Source organism: Cyrtonyx montezumae, unplaced genomic scaffold (assembly GCF_038088225.1).
Source record: "Cyrtonyx montezumae isolate F1298 unplaced genomic scaffold, pur_monq_1.0 scaffold_0, whole genome shotgun sequence".
NCBI classification, from domain to species: Eukaryota; Metazoa; Chordata; class Aves; order Galliformes; family Odontophoridae; genus Cyrtonyx; species Cyrtonyx montezumae.
Genome location: NW_027071824.1, coordinates 52,266,851 through 52,287,956, shown reverse-complemented (window position 1 = coordinate 52,287,956; position 21,106 = coordinate 52,266,851). Strand labels below are relative to the sequence as shown.

General features: G+C 39.2%; 1 protein-coding gene across 2 annotated transcripts in view; it reads left to right on the top strand.

The window, feature by feature from the left end:
- The window catches only part of AFG1L (AFG1 like ATPase), a 60,084-nt gene extending 39,324 nt beyond the window's left edge, over positions 1–20,760 (top strand). Inside the window, exons 8-13 of one of the 2 annotated variants that reach the window (XM_065735268.1) lie at positions 4,711–4,793; positions 8,310–8,380; positions 8,635–8,735; positions 17,250–17,390; positions 18,402–18,515; positions 19,197–20,760. In XM_065735268.1, coding sequence (XP_065591340.1) covers positions 4,711–4,793; positions 8,310–8,380; positions 8,635–8,735; positions 17,250–17,390; positions 18,402–18,515; positions 19,197–19,331 — 645 coding nt within the window. In that variant the 3' untranslated portion in view covers positions 19,332–20,760. The remainder of the gene's footprint in view (positions 1–4,710; positions 4,794–8,309; positions 8,381–8,634; positions 8,736–17,249; positions 17,391–18,401; positions 18,516–19,196) is intronic. The other variant, XM_065735276.1, reaches the window with a different exon arrangement.
- The last annotated feature ends 346 nt before the right edge of the window (positions 20,761–21,106 follow it).

The window sequence follows — 21,106 nt, the reverse complement described above, 5'->3', positions numbered from 1 at the left end:
ATTGTATGACTCATTAAGTTTGTGCATTTAAATTGAATAGGGTAAGTCAGACTTGAAATATCAGTAGAATAGAAAATCTCTTGGAAGCTGAAAGTGGTTCTACAGGAAGAGACAAGATGAGCTGTAGTTTCAGTTTTACATGTTTGCATCAAAAGGGAAGTAGAAATGTAGCTCGAGTAGGAGAAATTTGTCATTGTAAATCTCCATCTTTAATAATAATAAATATATATGTATATAAACTATGTAAACTAATAGTTACGAATGCAGCTTTGACAATTAAGTACTAACAGTCTGAAGCCACTGGTTAGTTCTGTAACTGTTGATTAGAATTCGTGGTGGTGATTAGTGACTGTGAGGATGCAATCACATCTGCAGGATTTAATCAGATCAGTGGCAGTGAAGTTAGTGTGAAGATGGAGGGAGAAAGTAGAACTTCTGTATGTAATCCTATTAGGTTTTTGTTCTGTTCTGTTTTGTTTTTTTCAATACTGCAGAAGAAATAAGGATAAGAAGTAGAGAAGTGTGACATTCTTTCTTTTTTTTTAATTAGGAGTTTGTGGTATTTGTGCATGATGCTATTGTTTTTTTCTGGTTCTGTAACAGGAATATATTGTTGCTGACAGCTCTGAAGAAGTGAGAAAATGCATTGTGGCACTCAGTGTACATGGCTTCTGTGGTGTTTGGTACTTAATTCCATATTAAGCAACTGTGGATTCATTTTTATTTATGCAGTTCTGATATTCTAAGTTTTTTGGCTTGGTAATGCATGTTTTAGTGTCCTTTATTTTCTTCTGTTACACGTTTAGATTGTCTGCTGTCTTTTTACCATTTAAAGCATTTACAAATATGAACGTTTTGCCCCATGCGCTCCTGTGAAGCAGATAAGTGAGTGTTTACATGTATAGACACAAAGAGCCTGGGTGGCTAGCCTTGCCTACAAAGGAAACCCCAAAAGGAAAATCCTTCAGATCTCTGCTCAGCGCGTAGCTTCCCTGTGACCTTTTTGACTCTGGCTTTGAATGAAGGTGACCAAGTGCTGAACCCCCCCCCCCTTTAGAACAATCTCTACCAGCACATTCTCAACATGGATGAGAAATGCTGTTGTTGCTGCCTGTTGGTGCAAGCACTCCTCCCACAGCAGCCCTGAGTTCACTGGTGCTGCTGTTGGACCCTTTCTCATCAGTTCAGCGTCTGAGCCGAATTCGTGAAAATGGCAGTGCCTGCACCAGTGCTTGGTTGCATGATGTTTTGTTGGCAGCCACTTCTTCCACCATATCATTTGATTGTTGTTTTATTCATGTTTCTCTTTTACCTTCGTCACTGTTACTATTTTTCAGTAGTACCTACAGATCTGAGCTGTATGTTCACATAAGGAGTAAGCTGTTCCTACCTTCCAAGCTTACAATGTAACAACAGCAATTGTGTTGGAAAGGAATGCTTTCTGAAAACGTGTTGGTTTATAGATTATAACATTTTCTTTTAATGGCAGGGGCTGTCTGTTTTAGGTATATTTGTACAATGCCTAACATGTGAGTGTGCTTTCAAACATCTCAGTAAAAGTAATTTTTGGCAAACGTTGGTAAGTATTTATTCACACAAACCTATAGAATGTTAGGAAAGTTTTGTGGCTATTTTTGTTTAGGACACGGGTTGGTGGGTTGCAGAACATTGCTGGACAGAGTGAAAAAAATTAAGACAATCCAAAGAGTAAGACTGTAAAATCATGGATGTTTTTCATTTCTGAAAATTTCCAGTTCACTGTCCCCTATGTTTATATCACATGTTGCAGAAAACTGTATCAGAATTGTGTTTTTCCATCTTGTGTATGTTTTGCTAAGTTGATCTTGGCTTCCTAAGGAAGCGAAAAATCAGTAGGACTGTAAGAGCTGTATTTGATAAAATCTCTGAACTGGATGCTGCTCTTACTTTTCTGGGTGAAAGGCACTATAGTCCATGATAGTTAGCAGGTATTTTCCAAGTCAGCTATGTAATGTTACAAGACTTTGGATTCTAATGTGGTGTGATGCCTACGATAATATGCTATAAGGCTCATAGGAAAAAGGGGTATCTTTCACTCAGGCAAGTGTTCACAGCTTTAAAAGGGCCCCAAACCATAAATTAGCTTTTTGCAAACAAGCTTTTCTCAACTGGTGTTAACGACAGAGATTTATCCTGAATAATGGTAACACTGATTATTTTGAAGAATGGGAAAAGGGAGGGAAGTCAGAGGAAATGCACCAGCTTCATAACTCTATCAATAATATTTACATCTCCAGTTCTTACCTCCAAAACTCATTCACTGTAACGTTATATGAGTCAGAATGCACTGCGATTGCGTTTAAGGAGCACTGAGTTTGGAAGCAGACTGCAAACAGACTGAAGTATTACATCCCCAAGTACTGATATGCATTTCTGCACGCCTCACTGACCTGTGTCGTTTTTCCCACTGCCGGTCTGTACTTGAGCACACAGAATGCTTGCTTTTCACAGCAGTCATTAGCAGCCTAGCTGCTAGCGCCGCTGTAAATATCAGCACAATGAATTTACACCAGCTACAGTGTTTCAGGTGGATTTTTTTTTCTTTCAGTAATATAAAAAAAAAACCCTGCCATGCTCTTAAGTATGTGTAGTGCAGTTCTGCATTTGCTATTCTCTCTGTCTTGCAGCACAGCACTCTGCAAGAGTGGTATGGTTTGAAATCCTGTCTTGAAGGCCAAAGAGATGAGGCTGAGTTCGTGCTAAATTTGCTATCTGTTGTTTCCAGGACAAAAACAAACAAACAAACAAAAAAGGTGTTAAACAGTATCACTAAACATTGGAGTATCTAAAATCTAAATAAACTTCAACATCTGCACATCCTCCATCCTAAGCGTGATTTTATTCCTGCTAACGTGAAAAAGTAGTACTTGAGCTAATCTACTACTTTGAAAAAATACTGCTTTAGCTAGAAAGATGCCCAGCATCACTGCATGTTGAGGAACAGCCAAGTGCACAGCTTTGCAGTGAAATTTCAGCAACCTCCCTTCCAGCCCTGACTGCCAGCCTGATGCTGAAGAGAGCACACACATCCTCCTTTCCTTCTGCATGTTATCCCACACCTATGCAACTTTTTTCTTCTGCTCCATTACTCTTTTCCTTTGTAAGTTTTCACTAAGAGAATGGGAATAGATTGTAATAATATTGTAGCACCAATGCTGTTGTGTTTGCAGTAGCCTTAGCCCGGCATGATTTGATTAGCATGGCTTTCTCATTTACCGGAGATTTCCCTGCGTTTCCCTAAGATTCTCTGCTCTCAGAATCATTTCTTCATCATCTTTCTTTCACTGTATTATCTCTGCAGAGAAGTTGGAGGTTTGAAGTAAGAACAGAATCTTCAGTAATTGCCAGGGGCAAAAATTAGTGCCGTGAATCGTCCCAGTCACTCTGGCAGATATTTGTATTCACTAAATCCCGTGCAGCGCGCTTTTTTCAAAAAGACCATTGTTCCTAACGTAGTAACGTAATTGTAATTGTAAACGTAATTGTAACGTAGATGCTGCAAATGAGATCTGACATTTCAAATTTTGATACCTGAGGCCTCATGCAGGCTTCAAAAAAAGTTTGATAGAGAATATGAAATGCTAAGTGAGAATATTCAAGGTGAACTCATAGTTCATAGTGCAGTGACACTGCAGAATCATTTAGTGGATTCTGCCAATCCAAAGAGCTCTGAAAGGGCTGAGTTACCTACAAAAATAAGTTAGATCGCTTTAATTAAATAGCTGATAGAGGTATATTTGATAAAATATTAAAACTTTCCCTCTTTTTCTTTTACGGCTCCTTTTGCTTGGGGTCGTGTAACAGCCAGCAGTTGTGTATGTTGGCAGTGGAACTGACAGATAAACAGAGTATTCCCTTTGCTAGAGGCTATAAAATCTTAATCCCACTGGAGTTGGAGAGAATATTGCTCTCAGCCTTATGGCCTTGAGTAAATAATAATAATACAGCACCCTTTATTACAGCAGGTGTGAATACTCAGGGACATCTAAATCATACTCAGAAGCTGATTTTTTTTCTTTTAAAGTTTGTTTTCTGAATTGATTGGTACATTATCAGAAAACTTTTTTTTTTTTTTTTTTGTAGCTTAATTTACTCCCCTTTATGCTTCAGTGCATTTTTTTGTAGCAGGACTTTGTATAGCTTACATATATGATGTTTGACTTACAACACTGTTAGTCTTAGTAGAAGGAAAAAAGAAACAACTTTCTAGCTGAGTGAGTAGTAGTTGTAGTCATCTCTGTTGCCAGAAGTTGGTTGTGAGCTGTTAAACATTTATTGCTTCTCATTTCCTATTTTTAAATTTATACTCTTGAATGTCAAAATAATTATTTCTAATCCCTACCACTACCAAACAAAGCCCTCTCAGAGATATTAATGTAAATAAAGTAATGCCCACTTTGTTCATTGCTCTTCCAATCCACGTACAATTTTCTAACTGAGGCATTTTTGAAAACTCACTTTTTTGTTGTTCTGAATGTGTGTATGATTTTCAGCTTATTTCTTTACTTCAGTAACAATAAAGGAGACTTCAGTTTTACATTTTAAATCTGCGTTGTAGGTGATATTCATGCTGATAGTTTGCCAATGCAGTGTGCCTTCTATCTAATGCAAACAGTAATAACTACAACTTTGGCTTAAGGAAAGCTATTCTTTCTTTTTCCCTGTCTGTAGAAATACTGCAGCACAGTCCAGCTTGATTCCGGAATAGACTACAGGAAACGAGTGCTTCCTGCTGCTGGAAAACTGTACTACCTGTAAGTTGATCTACAGTATGGTATTTACCCTCTTTTTCTTATTAGCCAATATTTTCCTAGTCAATGGGAGATGAAAAGTGTGTAGTAGAATTAGCAGGGTGTGACTTTTCCTTTCTTTGCTTTCTGGTCCATTTTGTTCAGCAAACCGCCTTCCATTATGCCTTGATATTAACTTCATTAAACTACATTTTCAGTATCCACACTAGCATCATTTATAATGTGTGACTGAATAAAAACTAATTAGATTTTTTGGGGAGGTGTGGTGTTTGGAGAACTGAAGTGACAGATGGTTAGAAAGTAATGAATATCCTCTTGTAAGAGATTGCACAATTCTCTTATAATAGAAGAACATCCTTATTGTATTTAAGTAATTAAGTATTTGTAGAAATCTAATGACAAGGATTCATTTAATGTTGGGTGTTTCCAATGACAAGGATTCATCTCATGTTGGGTGTTTCCAGTGCTGTGGATTGGAAAAAAACCAACAAACTCATATTTTGACATTTTCTGTTTATTGTGACAAAATTTCTTCAGCGCTTTATTCTATGTTTGCAAATAAATGTATTTAAAGAACACATTTGCAGTTGCAGCATTATCTGCCTTCTAGAAATGTCCTCTTTTTTAAAAAAATACTTTGAAACCTGTGCATTGCAGGCATTTTTTCTCATCATTTGCTCCTAAGTAGCAATAGTATTCAATCAGTGACAACGTGAGTAAGGCAGACAGTAGCTTAAAATGAGATTTTTAACCGTGGTATCTTTCAACTTAGCATACAGTACCGATTTTAAATCACGTTTGCCTTAGGAAGGATGCAATATTTTCACCTCTGTCATGAATATTTGAAATCAAGTATGCCCCTATGGCTTCACTATGAAATTAGAAGTTTTACTTTTTTGTCTGAAAGAAGTACTGCTTAGCAGAATTGCAGCAGTTAAATTTCTTAAAAATATGTATTATAAAATAATGTAAATGAAATGTCAAATTTCTTCCTCCACTTTATTCCAAACCTATGTTTGAATGTTTTCCTTCATTGCTTCCTTCATTCCGAGATCGTTAGGGCCTGGCCCTGCTGTTACTTGTTCACGCATAAAAAGGGACCAACTCAGTTCTAGCTAATTCTGGGAGGAAATTACAACATCCTGTGTATGGAAAACGCAGTTCAAATGCAGGTTCTGTGTCTGCAAACAAGCTCAAGAAAGAATGTCTTGTTCTTTATTCTTGTGTGGCTCCAGTTCCTTTAAGTTTCATGATGTCTTCTTGGAGATTCTGCTGGAAGTAGCCACTGTTGTCTAAGAGTTGGTCCCTGTGGTGCTTGCTCTGGTCCCTACACAGCTGTCTTTCCTTCAAGCTGTGCTTTGTGTGCCTGGTGCACCCTGTGACCTTCTGTTTGATAGCTGTGGAAAGCTCCTACCCTGTTCTTTTCTTCACCTTTCATGATCTAAAGAAATGAAGACTATGTACATTGTTTCTCATTAGGTAACAGGCTAAGTGACATGGCATTTCAGAGGAGAAGGAACATGTGAATAAGGCCCAGGAGCAGTGCCCTGTCCACGCACTTCATGGTGTTCTGCTGAGAAACTTGTGACCAAGTGAATGGCAGACATTGGTGATAAGTCTTAAGTGTTCTGGCATTGGAAGGATGTTAACTACTTCTAGAACTTACATAATTCATTTTGAAGCAGTGAAAAAGGAAAAAATCCTATAGCTGCCATTAGAAATAAGATGCTTAGCCCCATTGTCCACTCTTTCTCTGAGGGAATTGCATTCATTTTCATATTTAGACTTGTTCATTGGAACTTTCAGCCCTACAGAACTCAGTGATTTTTGTTTGATTATTTTCTTAATTATTAGGCACTATATACCATTTTACTTCAGTTATTTGAAATTCATTTAGTCTTGTTCCCCAAAGAAAATCTTTTTGTTCAGCATATATGCATCATGTACGTTCCAGTACTAATGTTTACAGTACCATCATGGCATTTTTTTTAAATTCTCACATTGCTTCATAATCTGTGCAGTCTTTTCTTCATTTCAGATAAGGGTTGCATCTAGGAGTTGCCTTAAGCTGCTTTGTACTCACCTGAAAGCAATCACTTTAAACGTAATAACAAGATGCCTGGCCAAAGCAACTCCTTTGATCTCAGTCGCAGGTGTCTATTTTCAAAACAAATGTTCTTGGTAATTAGATACAAATATCCACCTTGGTGTCATGTTTGTTTGTTTCTTGTAGTCTTTACATCAAACTTTTTGATAGGTACATGCACTCACAGGTGCATGTTCTCTGACATATACCCACTCTCTTCTTCCCTGTGTTATGGCTTTGTTCTGAGTTTGTCTGTTCCTTTTCATTTGTCACTTCTTTTTTTTTAGGTACCTAATTCTTTAGGCAGGTATTTTATCTGATATAACCTCCTGCTTCGAAGAGTTTGATTCTGAGGGTTTCAAATAGAATCTGTAGAAGTCTTTTTCCTCCAGATTCTCTGTATCTAGGTTTGGTGTCACTAATTTTGAACTAATAAAATCATTTTAGTTTTGCTTTTAATACTTCTAAGACGCTTAAGGCTTAATCAATAGGAAAGTATTTGTGTAATGTGCTGATGGTCACTTGTCACTCAGCAGATGCCTGTGTGAAGCAACACAACTTGAGTGCATCTGCTGTCTATAAAGGTAGACGTTTTGCACCAAGTATCATATGAGCATTATATATTTGAGTACAGGTTTGTTGGGTTCTGTAGCCTTAATTTACTATTCTCTGCTTTTGAACTCAGCTAGGCATATCATCTGTCTTCTCTAACGAGGAAGGACACAAAGAGGTTGGCCTTGTAAACAACCTTAGGAAAAAAAAAAGTTATCTGATTGGACTGATTTATAATTCTTGTGGTACCAAAAGCGGAACATAAACTTGAGCTGTGAGCACAGATATTGTACGTTTTCATTACCCGCAGTTAACCTTTTCTGAAACAGTGTTTTGTGGGGTGGTGGACAAAATGAATCAGATACAATTACTAATGGTGGTATTATGAATTTCACCTTAATTTTACAAGCTGTTTACAATTTATTCAGTACAATCAGTTGACTTGATTTTTTTTCCCCCCATAAAGCTGCTCCAATATTTAATTTCAAGAAGTCCCTTCAGACATTTCAAAGGATACTTCTTTAGGTGCTTGACTGCCTTGCCTTGTCTATTTGCTCTTATTTTGCATGCTAGATAGAGCCAGAAGCCTTTTTTCTCATTGTGTACACATAGTGTTAATGGATCTGCTCTGCCCGTATTGCCTCATTACTGGAAACGGCTCAAAACACAGAAGTCTTTCAGTGTATGCAAATAAGGCAGAATCATCTACCTGAGAGTTAATATTCTCTACTTTTAAGTGTATTCTAAATCTAATGTTTGTATTTAGAGCATAACATCCTGTTCTCTTTTTTATGGGCAAAAAGCTAAGCAGGCTCAGGCAGCTGTTTGATGTTGGCTTCAAGTGTTATTAATTTCATATTCTATTATTCTTTTCACTGTAGCACAAGTGAAGCTGATGTGGAGGCTGTCATGGATAAGTTGTTTGATGAGCTGGCTCAGAAACAAAATGATTGTACGTAAGTTAATTTCTCTTGAAAGAGAATACATTTAGAACACAATGCCCAATCTCCACTGACCAATTAATAAGTTCCATTGCTGTATATGGGTTGATGCCACACTCAAGTGGCAGTCATTGTATCAGCATTTTGTCTAATTTGTGTTGAATCATGTGCTATTATTCATCAAGCTATGCATTTCCTATCTGTAAGAGATGAATTTTATAGTAATTATCCAGAGAAGATTGAGTCTTTGTTCATGTTCCCATAGTAACTAGACCAAGGATTCTAAAAGTGCAAGGCAGAGAGCTGAGGCTGAATAAAGCGTGTGGAACCATTGCAGACTTCACATTTGAAGAGCTCTGTGACAGAGTGAGTACCCAGTCAAATCTAGATCAGTTAACGCTCAGACTTTTCACAGTTTAAAAAAGCAGCACAATACAAACTTACTATTTTTCCAAGTCTTAATGAATTAAAAGCTTTTTTTAACCTGCAGAAAGATTTTGAATTTAGAAGAAAACAAACAAACAAAACAAACAACCTCCCCGAAGGAATAGTAATCATTTTCTTTTTGATGATACAGTAAATTCACTTTTAATTACATTGCCTTCAAAAATTCTACTGCAGTATGTGCCTGGACTAGCATCATTGTTGGAATATTAGTAGTCACAACATATTAACATATAAAAAGCATCCAAATGCTCTTTTTAAAATTTGGTTTTAAGTTGGTACTTGAGCAAAAGACTCATAACCCTGCTACCACTAGAGTAATGCTTTGCTGCTGTTCCAATCTGCTGTTGCATTCCTTAGCTGTGACTAGCTGTACAAGGCCTGTTTAGTCCCAGGCGTTCTCAAAAACTTGCCAAATTTCTCTAAATGCTGCCTGATTCTGTTAGGTGTGTTTTGTGATTGGATGTGGGTGCGATTCCTAAAATGCTGCCAGTGTATGACCTCACGGGGTGTGAAGACAGTCCCCCAGGAGTCTGAAACATGAATTTTTATTACATTATCACAACCCTTAAGTGGACTAATAGCATCTTTATTTTTTTTTCTCAGTATGTTCACCAACTGTTGTTTTCACTTCCTTAAGGCTACTAAGGTGATAACCAGCCAAAGTTCTGTTCATATAATTACATTTCAGACTGTAGGTTTTGGACTTCATGGGTTTTCAGTTCCAAACAAAACCAATTTTTGTTTTTGTGAAGTAAGATGGGAATTTTTATTACCTGAGCATTACTGGCTTCTTCTTAGTGGGGGTGAGTGAACCTTTAATAATGATGTAGAAAAAGAAAAAGGTTTTTTTGAGAAAAACTTAGTTCTGGATGAAGCAGAATAAAATATTTATTTCACTAAAGAATAGGAAAGTAACTTTCAATCTGTTAATAATTCGAGAATATGTTATAAATAAGCCTGCAAGTGCATTTCAAATTATTAGAGTGCTGGAAAACTGAGGTGAGATCTTTGGCAAGGCTTTTTTATTTAAACTGAGTGTTGGGAGTGCAAGTGAAATTCCACATCACTAAAGAGTGCTACTGTGTGCCAATGTTAACAAACAAATAAGCAAAATCCACAAGCAGGACCTGTGTAACTTCAGTCCCTTGCTCAGATTCTAGTCCAGAAATGGAATTGGGAAAGCTGTGTAGATAATTAAATGGAAATGAAATTAATTCCAGTCTCACTGATTTTGCAGAGAAGGTTGACTTTTGTACGTGGTGTTCTTACTCAGGAATTGACATTGTGCAGCATTAGAAAGTATCTGTTAAATGGATGGAAAAGTTAGTTAACTAATGTATTAAAAAAATATTGCTGAAGTGTTGTTACCAAGTGGAGTGCTAGAGTACTGAGGCCTGATTGCTGCTGGGCTGGTGGCATAGACAGCAGGGTAGAAAGATTTCTTTAGCTTTGGAAGCAGCTCCGTGAGATTGATGGCAGAATGTTAGTTGTGGTTCTGACATCAGAATTTTTTGAGAAGACATTGAAAATTCTGAAGAGGCTCTTGAAAAAGGCACAGATTGTTGGAGCTGGAGAATTTGTGCCCTCACATGACAGATTTACAGTTTGTTTTGTTCAGTTTGTCAAAAAGAGGATTGGAAGATAGTTTTGTAACACACAGCTGTCTTAGTTGGAAAAAATAGAGGTATTAATGGGCTCCTAAATCTAGCAGAAGAAACGTGATGAAAGCCAGAGAATACAGAGAGATTCAGATTAGAGGAAAAAAACAAACAAAAAAAAACCCAGCAGTATACATTCCACAAGTACTGAAGGAAGTGGCAGAGCCTACTTGTGCTATGCTTTGTGTCTGAACTGTCATTTTAGGAAGAGGTGTTTGAACAAAGATGATAAAGGGCATGGAACACCACTCTCATGAGGAAAGGCTGAGAGACCTGGGGCTGTTCAGCCCTCAGAAAAGAAGACTCGGGGGCATCTGATCCACATCTATAAATATCCAGGGAGATGGAGGCAAAGGGACGAGGTTCTTCTCAGCAGTGTGTGGCAATAGGATGAGGAGAAATGGCTACAAACTGAAGCATAGGAAGTTCTGCACAAACGTGTGTGGGAACTCCTTCCCAGTGCAGTGACGGAGCAGTGGCACAGCTGCACAGAGAGGTGGTGGAGTCTCCTTCTCTGGAGACGTTCCAGACCCGCCTGGACGCCTACCTGTGCAACCTGGGCTAGGGAGCCTGAAGTTCTGCACAAATGTGCTCAGCCTGCTCATGATTCTGGGAGATAGGCAGTGCTTATTCTACCATCAGTCTGTGTAGTGACTGCAGAGTGCATTTTGCCAAGGCTGGTCACTTCCTGGGGTTTGAGTGGTATTCCCCTGATCATATATAAGGCATTTCCCCAACACTTAAGCAACTGTCTTCCATATTTGACAGTTTTGATCCACAACATGGAAGCAGTACAATTTCTCATCAAGCCATTAGTAAAGAAAACTTAACTTGATAGCAAGTAATAGCCTTCCTCTCAGAAATACAATAATTAACTGAAACTTTTTCAAATAAATGTGTTCACACGTGCAGATGCCTATTCACATTACATCAGTTTGAAGCATGCATCTAAAATGGGAAAGATCTATGATTAAAAGCAAGTTTCATAATAGAATGTGTCAACTCTGTTTACAATGGCTGCTCCAAAAGTAATGCTTCCTATTTCATTATGTTGGCCCACAACATCAGTGGCAGATGGTGGTAGTATGGCAGTAGAGTTTGAACCTTCCCACCAATATCCCATTACATGTTGTTGCTGCGTGACAGATATGACTGATGAATCAATTTCTTTGCAAGTTTTAGCTAATTCAGTTATGATCAAACGTTAACTTTCTTTTCTTTTTTTAGTTTACTGGATTATGTGTGGGAAATTGAAAAATATGGGATGATAGAATATTAATCTATTTCAGTTGCTTTGAAGCAAAACAAAGAGCAGTTTTTCAGGTCTGTGTTACATCTGGGGCTAATATGGCAGTATGGTGAGTGGTGGCATGAAAGTAGTTATCTGCTATTAGAATGACTTCCTGTAAATGTGCTTTGCTAGTCTAATCTTTTAGAGCCCCATCATTAAGCCTTAGAAAAATCACCCTCTGCTAATCCTCTTTCTTCACTTTTCTTTTAAAATTTTGTTTAAAGCCTGGTTGTTGTGACAGCTTGGCTTGACTCTTGATCTCATATAAGTAATTGAGACGACATTGTACCTTATATGTAATCCTCCGAGGTCCTAAGGGAGTGAGTGGACACTGTCCAGCTCCCGCTGTTGTCTTTCAGTCTTCCTTTCACTTGAGCGTAGCAACTGCTGCCCTCTGCTGGCAGTATCGTCTTCTTAATCTAGTAGAGCATATTTTAGCCTTTTTTTCATGAAGGTTGAATAACTGTTTCACAGATCCTGTAGGATTTTCTTTAAGTAATTAAATATATCCTGTCATCCAACTGCCAATTACCGATGAATGTAATGTCTTGATAGGGTAGGAAGATGCATCTATAAAACTGATTTCATGGGTGGATAACCTAAAGAGTGATGATGTTAAATATCAAAATACAGTTCTTCCAAGAAAATAAAATGAAAACAAAATACCCACCTTTTTACTTTGGTCTTTTGTAACCTTCATTTTTCTGGTCTTTCTTGTGTCTTTGTGGTGTAACTTGCAATAGTCATTGCTGTGGCTGAAGTCAGCAGGAATTCTGCTTTGAATTGATGTGTTCCATGAATTCTGGAAGCCTGAGTTTCAGAGGACCTTAGTCTATAGTATCAAAAGCTTATCTATGCTTTTAACTCAAATTTCTCTGTCCTCTGTTTGTACAATACAGTATCACTTTATTGATTCACAGTTGTAGTTGTGGAGATAAATTCATTACAAGTGAAGTACCTAGTTGTTGTGGTAAAAAAAGCCAAGGAAGAAATGCACAATTTTTCTGCAACGCAAGCATTTGAAAAGTCATTTGAAAGCTGATGAATGTGCATTACATGAGAATCTGTGTTCTGTAACCTGGGTGGTCAAGGACCTGACAGAGTGGGGAGAAGCATCAGGTAATGCCATTCAAGTCTCCATCAGATCACAGGATCACAGAATTGTAGGGGTTGGAAGGGACCTGTAGAGATCATCAAGTCCAACACCCCTGCCAAAGCAGGCTGTCCTATATCTGAGAGATTTAAGCTAAGGTTGCACAAGTTAATATCTGTCTGAACTGTCAGTTTTTTTCAATGTATCTTTTATCTGTGTGATTAACAGAGAAGGGGGGTAGCTTGTTTTGATTGGATTTGTTGTTGTTGTTTTCCTACTGAGAGTTGCTGAAACATACTTTAAAGGATATTTAAAAGAAAGAATAACAGATCAATCAGTGAATATTTCAGCAAACAGGTTATATAGCCTCCTATCAAGCAATATTCAGGCAAATTAAAATGATTTAAAGTTGCAGGCTGACTCACTATGCTTAGCTAGGAAACACCAAATCAAAGCTATTATTTGGAACTGTCCTTGGTATGCCCTCTGATGTGATCTTTAATCACACAGTGACATGCTTCCTCTTTATTTTAATTTTTTTTTTTTTACATGACCCCTTGAGTAAAACTTTGTAAGAAATTGCCTTTAAATTACCAGGTTATTAATAGGGCTTCAGTGAACTCCTCTTTGCCTTTGACTAACCAAATTTTCTAAAAGATAAACTGCCATAAGTCTTTTCTTCACCAAGTTACCTGTCCCCTAAATGCTTTGTTCTCACTTAAACTTCAATGTTGATGCATCACAGATAAATTCTTCAGCATTTGTTGTTCTTTTCTTGAATTGTGATCTTGAAATATTACATCAGTGCTCTATCTCATCAGCTGTAGTAGTGGCTCCTTAGGAAAGGCAGAAAGATCTTTTAATTTTCTGTAGTTGTCTAATATCTAAGTTGTAAATGTTGTATAGTCTTAAACTGTACCTTGCTTCTAGGAAGTTTTGAAGTGTTGGAGTTTTTGCATTAAATTATAGTTACTGCCAATCACAACTCTCAGTGTTTTATTGGAAGTAGCCCTGGAACATCTTCCAATGTCAACAAACAAATTTTCTCCTAAGATGAGATATCTTTTTCTAACACGTGTAAAGCTATCTGTATTCTTCAGGCAACCTCTAAAAGATGAGCTGCTTTGTCACTGACGAACCACCAAAGACGGCGGATGCTTTATACTTTAATTAATGGGATATATAATAGAAACAGAGGACGACTATCTCTTAAAGCAGTCCACAGAGAGCTCCGAATAATAAACATCCTACTTGAACTGAGATGATGATAGCTGAAAATGCATTAAGTAGACAGAAAAAAACCAAAACCAAATGAAGGTGAGAACTCAGTCCAGGAGGTTGAAGTGGACTAAGCACTTTGTAAGGAGGTTAGCCCATGCCAGTGCTAATGCGTTTTGCATTAGTACGATGCCTAGAGAATACTGACTCCTGGCATCAGAGTTAATGACAGAAATCTACAACTGTTTTATATATACATCCAGGAAGAACAATACCATAAGAAAAATTCATCACTCTTCATGTTTTGTGCAAGAAAAGAAAAATCTCACCAGGTGAAAGAGTGGGCAACAAATGGTTATTGACAATTATTACATTGTTTTGCTGTGGATCTGAGGCTTAGTTTTGATCAATAATCAGTGAAACAGAAGAAAGATCAGGCAGTACCAGAAACACACACCAAATTAAGCGGTTATTTGTCGGGTGCTGTTCAGAGGACCAGATTAACCAGGTTGGCTTTTAGTAAGTAGATTACATATCTGTGATAATAATAGGAGGAATTTTAGCTTCATTAGCAACTTCAGAGAAAGCAATACCTTTGTGTACTCTTCTAAATAAAAACCAGAAGACTTTCTGCGGCTGGGTGACGTTCGTAAAATAAACTTCAGCACTGCAGACTTAGACAGAGGATAGTGGTATGTGTTCAAAATTGTTTCCCACTAATCTTGTCCTCTTATCCAATCCTGAACTGCTGGTAGTCAGAACCCAGCCAGTACTGAGGATCTCGCTGCACCAGAAGTAGGAGGCCTGTAGGCACTAGGGGCAATTTGGGCAGCAGGCTGTTGGCTGCTCTAACAGTGGAAATCCTTTCCTAGGTGGAAAAGAGTATATGTCTACATCTGACATCTCTAGCAGCAGTGTCAGCTGGTCTTGAGCCTGTTAGTTTGGCTCTGTTTCCTTTGCCACATGAGTTAGTTGGTTAGGGCAGTACAAAGAGGGCTTCGATCTGTCTCCAGAGCATTAGTGAGTTTGGTGGTTGTTCCTTGTTTTTACAGTAAGTAGAATAAGACAGAAGGGAATTTGAAGGCCTTGTCCAAAGTGAGAACAAGTTATGTTGAGATCAAGATTAAATGCTTTGTTTCCATCTGCAAGGCTATGTTCTTCTCCACCCCGGAAGCAGAGGGTTGGAGATCTCTTCTGCAGGAAACTACAACGCTGAGCTGTGTACAACAGCTGGCTGCTTCAGGGGTTTTGTTGTGTGTCAACACACTCAAGTCTTGGCAGGGAGGAACTATCCTGTTCTGCTAAAATAGTCATGGCTGCTTGGCTCAGATATTTCTAAGATCTGGGAGTATGCAGAAGTGCTTTTCTGTGCACACTTGTAGTGTATCACTGCTCAGTGCTGCTGTAGGTATTCAGAATTTCTTGTTAAAGCACTCAGAATGATCTGCCTTCTGTATCTTTAATTAGAGGAGTTTTGAACTGCCTGCTTCTCGTGTTGCTGAAGTAGATTGAATCTTTGTTTGGCTGTGATAAGGATGCCTCTTGTCACCATCTATAAACAATGTTTTTATGGCAGTAGAACGAAGCAAAAGTAGTATAATGTCTTCCTTTCTTCACATGGTGTGTTACGCTTTTACCGTTTGCCTTGTTTTCTTTTGCACATGATGCGGTAGTTTCCCAGCTAGCCATGACCTTTATCCAATGGTGAGATGCTAAGCGGGCTGGCTCTGCAGTGTTTGTCCACCAGTTCCTTTGGCTTTCTTGAATATTTTCATGTCGTAATAATGTCAGGGGGGCTGAAACCAGAGAGAAAATAAACAGTATGTGTACCTTTGAGTGGAAGATTTAGTATGGACTGCTCTTTAACACTGCTAAAAAGTACTTGAAAGTTTTTGTAGTAATTCTTTCCCACAGATGTCGCAAGGAAGTTGCGTGGTTGTGAATAGCAAAGCAGGTGATTCACCAAACTGCACATGGGGGAACTGGCTTTGAGTCAGGGTCTTCGATCCCTGCCTGTGAGGTTGGCTGGTTTCCATTCTCAAAATAAAACCTGAAGTCTTGTTCATGGATAGTTATTAATAATTGCCCATGATTTCTCAAGGAAAGATTCTAGTGAAGCAGCTCTGCTTGGCGTACAGTAAAATTGTTCAGTAATGTGTTATGTACAATATTTCTGTTTTCCTCTTTTTAAGATATGAGCAGCATTGACGTGCTTTATAACCATACAGTCCTGTTGGGACCATGCATTTCATCATGGAGGGAGTTGTAATGTTGTGCTGAATGCTGCTGATCTTGCTCTGTGGAGTGTTTGCACTACTATACTCAAGGACTCACACAAGTAAAACTAACAAGAGGGATTTCAGGTGTACTATGCTTTTTTCCTGAATACGATGACTTAAAAGCTCAAGATAAAATACTGCCTGCACTGCTAATAGGGTAGACCTCACAGAAAAAAAATAAATGACCTTCCATGTAGTGAAAGTCATTTTAAATGAATATGTTTGAATGTGTACTTGAGTGAGGTGCCACTTCTTGTCCGTATCTTCTGTTGATTGTTTAGATACACAAATAGAAACAAAAGTTCTTTTTAAAGCTTTTTATTTCATCGTTACAAGTGAAACCGCAAACAAAAGGACTGCTACAGATTGTCTCTTTGTCTGTTTCCTGTTGCTTTTGGTACTTAAAACAGAAGATTTTTTTGTCCGTGTTATTAATAGGCAAACCGCATGCGGCTGTACTTGTGGTTTAGTAACTAGCTCACGCTTTCAGAAGTCTTGCTGCAGGATGGCATCCTGTTCGTTGTTCGAATTAGTTGTGCTTATGGTTAGTTATTAGTTATGGTTGATGTTGTCACTTAATATTTTTATTCTCTTCTTTATGTTATTGTTTACAGTTTGCATTACATTTCTGTTTGAAGTTGTCAAGGCATGAGGTGGTCAGGGTACAGAAGAGCCAAATTTTTAACAAATCCTGTTTGAGTAAAGCCATCGGTATGAGTGAGCACACATTTACCTGTGTCAGTAAGGGCAAACTGGACTATTCCTAGAGCAACAAAAATAAGAACGTGACCAGGACCTTTCAGCCTTTCTCCTGTAAGCGCGGTAGTTCAGGGTACGGTGCTTATGAATCTTTCTCTCATGGGTTTCCATTTCTTGTGGTCTGTTTTGTTTCAGCCTCTTGGGGCCAGTGACTATTTGGAAATATCAAAGCATTTTGACACAGTCTTTGTCCGTGACATCCCACCGCTTACCATGGCAAAAAGGACTCAAGCTCGGCGTTTCATTACTCTGATTGATACCTTTTATGAGCATAAGGTGAGAACTGAGCCTTTCAGACGTGGGTAAGAATAACAGCAAGAGCCCCCAAACCTGCCTGTTACCTTCAGACAGCTAAATATCAATACTCCGGAAAACATAAGCAGCAGAGGCTGCAAGGAAACGTCCTTCCAGTTTCACAAATTGCCCCATTGTGAATAAGACAAACGAGTAGGTATTTGTGTATACCTGTATTCAGTGTGACCACGTTTTAATACTGAAGGATTGTGTTGCTAAATATGTGGAGCCAACCTGACAGTAAATGGTTTCAGGTTGTATGGGTGCACTGGTCAGGCACTAAGGAGTTAATAGCATCGTTACATTATTAATTTTAAAGGAAACAATTGCTTTGGGCTTTACATTAGGTTGCAGAACTGCTAATGAAATAGTAATGATAAATACGGCACTTCACTTGAATTTACAGGGGTTTCAATCATGGAAGCAAAATCAGCAGTATTACAGCAACCAAAAAAAGAGAAGTTAACGTTTTAGATTTTTTTTTAAGTAATGAAAGAAAGGATTTTATGTGTTATGTTTGATTATATATGCATACACTTAAATATTTATGCAATCAGGAAATATAAATTGAATTTTTTTTCAAGACTGTCCTGGCAAGATGATGAGAGAGGCCCTGACCCAGCAAGGTGCTGAGCTAAGCATGCCTGCAGTTGCATTGCAGCCAGGTTCCTGGTCTCGCTGGGCTGCAGTGCTGGGAGCACAACGCTGCACTCAGCCTGTGTCCCACTGCACTTGGCATCTCCCCCCAGCAGAGACAGGCCAGCTTTATGTCACGTTATAAGCAAACTGTGCATTGGGTCTGAGGTGCGAGAGGAGTGGCTCAGCCTTCTGGAACGACTTGAGTGTAGGCATCCTTCAGGTAGAAATACGTGGGCAGTGCACCAAGTGTTTAATGCACAGTTGTTCTGTTCTGTGAGTAAAAGTTACTGTTTGAGGTGCTATTAAGGAAAAGATCCTGTGAGGTTAATATTCCTGTTGCCTCGTTCCTTTCAGGTGCGCATTATCTGCTCTGCAGCAACTCCTCTCCAAAGCTTGTTCCTGGTGGAAGCCGGCAGCGGCGAGCTGGAGGACAGCAGAGTGTTGATGGATGATTTGGATTTGAGCCAGGTACATGATACTAACATCCTCTCCCTTTTGTAACCAAATTGTTGTGGTCTCTTAATTACAGCAGCATTTTTAAGAAGAGGAATCAAGGAGACGTTTAACCAGTGATTTGCTGGGTTTTTTTCTGCAGTGTCACTCTCATAATTGTATGTTTTGTTACTTATTCACTGTCAAAGAAAATATCACAATATACAGAACCATTTTGCATAAGTTTTAGGGTTGTTTTGATCGTTAACCATTATGTGCTCAATGATGTATGAAAATAAGTTTAGCTCCAACATTTAAAATCCAGTTACAGATGAGATGTTCTCTCCTACCTCCTTCTAGGCTGCACAGCGCTGCCTCACACGTCTCCACAGACAGCTCTCTGCATTGCTCATTCTGTTTTTCCTTTTCCTTAGAGCCACTGTTAATGTCAACTGGCCGACAGGGAAGTGCATGTAGATGGCGAGTGTGTTATAGCATCCAAATTATTACTTTGCTGTGCTCTTTCAGAGGATTGCTTAGCCAAAATCGGTGGTTTTGTTCAATTTCAGGAGGTTCATTTCATTTTCTCTTGGTGCCATGCTGCTGCTTTTGTTGTCCAAGCCTGTGAAGCACTTGGCATAAAGGGTGAGGTAGGGTGCCCTTCAGGACAGCTCTGTTTCTCACTTACTGCAGTACTGTTTTTGTGTACTGATGCAGGATTCTGCCAAAGGTCTCTCCATGTTCACGGGAGAAGAGGAAATCTTTGCATTTCAGCGTACTATCTCACGGCTTACAGAAATGCAGACTGAACAATACTGGAAAGATGGGGACAGGAACAAAGAACAGTTGTAACTAGAAGTTGAATAAAAGCAACAGAAAGTGTGGAAAGAAGTGAAACTACAGAATTAGAAGGCCTCTTGGCACAACTGAAATAATAATGGCACTTTATCATCTGGACTTTATCATCTTTCGTCATATGGTTTTCATGCTTAAGACATGAAGACTTGTTCTTCCGTACCATCAGTGCGTGGGGTGTGAAATTTAATGTTCATTTAATTTTCTGTGAAACACAATTTGATGCTGAGGAAGTGCGACTGGCCTAGGATTGTTCTGGAGAATTAGACTGGAGACAGAGTCGCTGGGCTGCGCAGGATTCACGCTGGGTCGGGAATACTGTTACCCAAAGAGGGCACCTCGTGGTTCATGCACTGCATCTGCCCCCTGTGTCACAGTTTGCACAAAAGAGAGATGGAAGATTCCCCTGATGGAAATCCCAATTTCCTGTAGCTCTCTGCTAGAATCCTACAACTCCTCTGTAATGTATTCTGCTTTGGTTTTTTTCCCCCTCTGTTTTCTGTGTGTAACCGTCTGCTGACTTTCAGCCTCTCAGAGTTTCATGTAATCAGCCCATTGCTCAGTTTGGTTTATAGAAAACTAACAGTTTGATCCCAGAGTGGCCTGAGGAGGAGCTAGTGGGTACTGGGAACCTCAGAGGACTAAATACAAGTAATCACATAAGATAAAACAATATACAGGGCTATACTGTGTACTATAACTTACAAATGCAACTTCATACTTCCCCTATATTTCGTAGCTCTTGCAAGCTGGGTGTGCTCCTTTCACAGTAGTAATGTATTTCTACCCTGAACTTTCATCTTTGCAGCACCTCCCGTCACTAGTGGTACATCAGTGTGTGGCGATAGGACGAGGGGAAATGGCCACAAACTGAAGCATAGGAAGTTCCACACAAACGTGTGTGGGAACTCCTTCCCAGTGCAGTGACGGAGCAGTGGCACAGCTGCACAGAGAGGTGGTGGAGTCTCCTTCTCTGGAGACGTTCCAGACCCGCCTGGACGCCTACCTGTGCAACCTGGGCTAGGGAGCTGCTGTGGCAGGGGGCTGGACTCCGTGATCTCTGGGGGTCCCTTCCAACCCCTGCAATCCTGTGATTGTGTGAGATGCCCTGAGCTTGGGATGGCAGCACAGTGCTACTGGGCCAATTCCACCATTTTGTAATACAAGTGTGTTTTACCAAAAACCATCATTTTGATAAAATATTATTACCAAAAATATTTGTCTTTTCAGTAGGGAGAAGTGGAGAGGTACTGTGCACTTGGAATTGTTACAGCAGTACAGATGCTTTGGGAGTCACATGCTCAAATCTGGTCTGTTCTGACCACTTCTTTGGCTTGGGAGTTACTGACTGGTACAGGCTATGCCTGTTCTCCAAATAATTTTTAGAGCTTATGTTATGGTTTACAATTGATGCCACTGTGTTATTCCCACAGCTGAGGATTTTACTGGTGTGTTTGTGCTCCAGTGGGCACAGCTTTACCTGGTGGTATCTGAGCCTTTCCTGCATTCTGTGTGCTGACCCCAAACTCAGACTCTCCAGGTTTCATGGAATCATAAAATCATTAAGGTTGGAAAAGACCACTAAGATAATCTGGTCTGTCAACCATCACTGCCATGCCCCTAAGCCATGTCCCTTAGTACCACATGTCCTTTGTTCTTGAAAACCTCCAGAATTTTCTGGAAGCACAGCCCCTAAATGCAGCAGGCCTGCAGAATCATTGAAAGCTTCCAGAGTCAGTACTGGTCCCAAAGCACATTCCTTACTAAAGCCA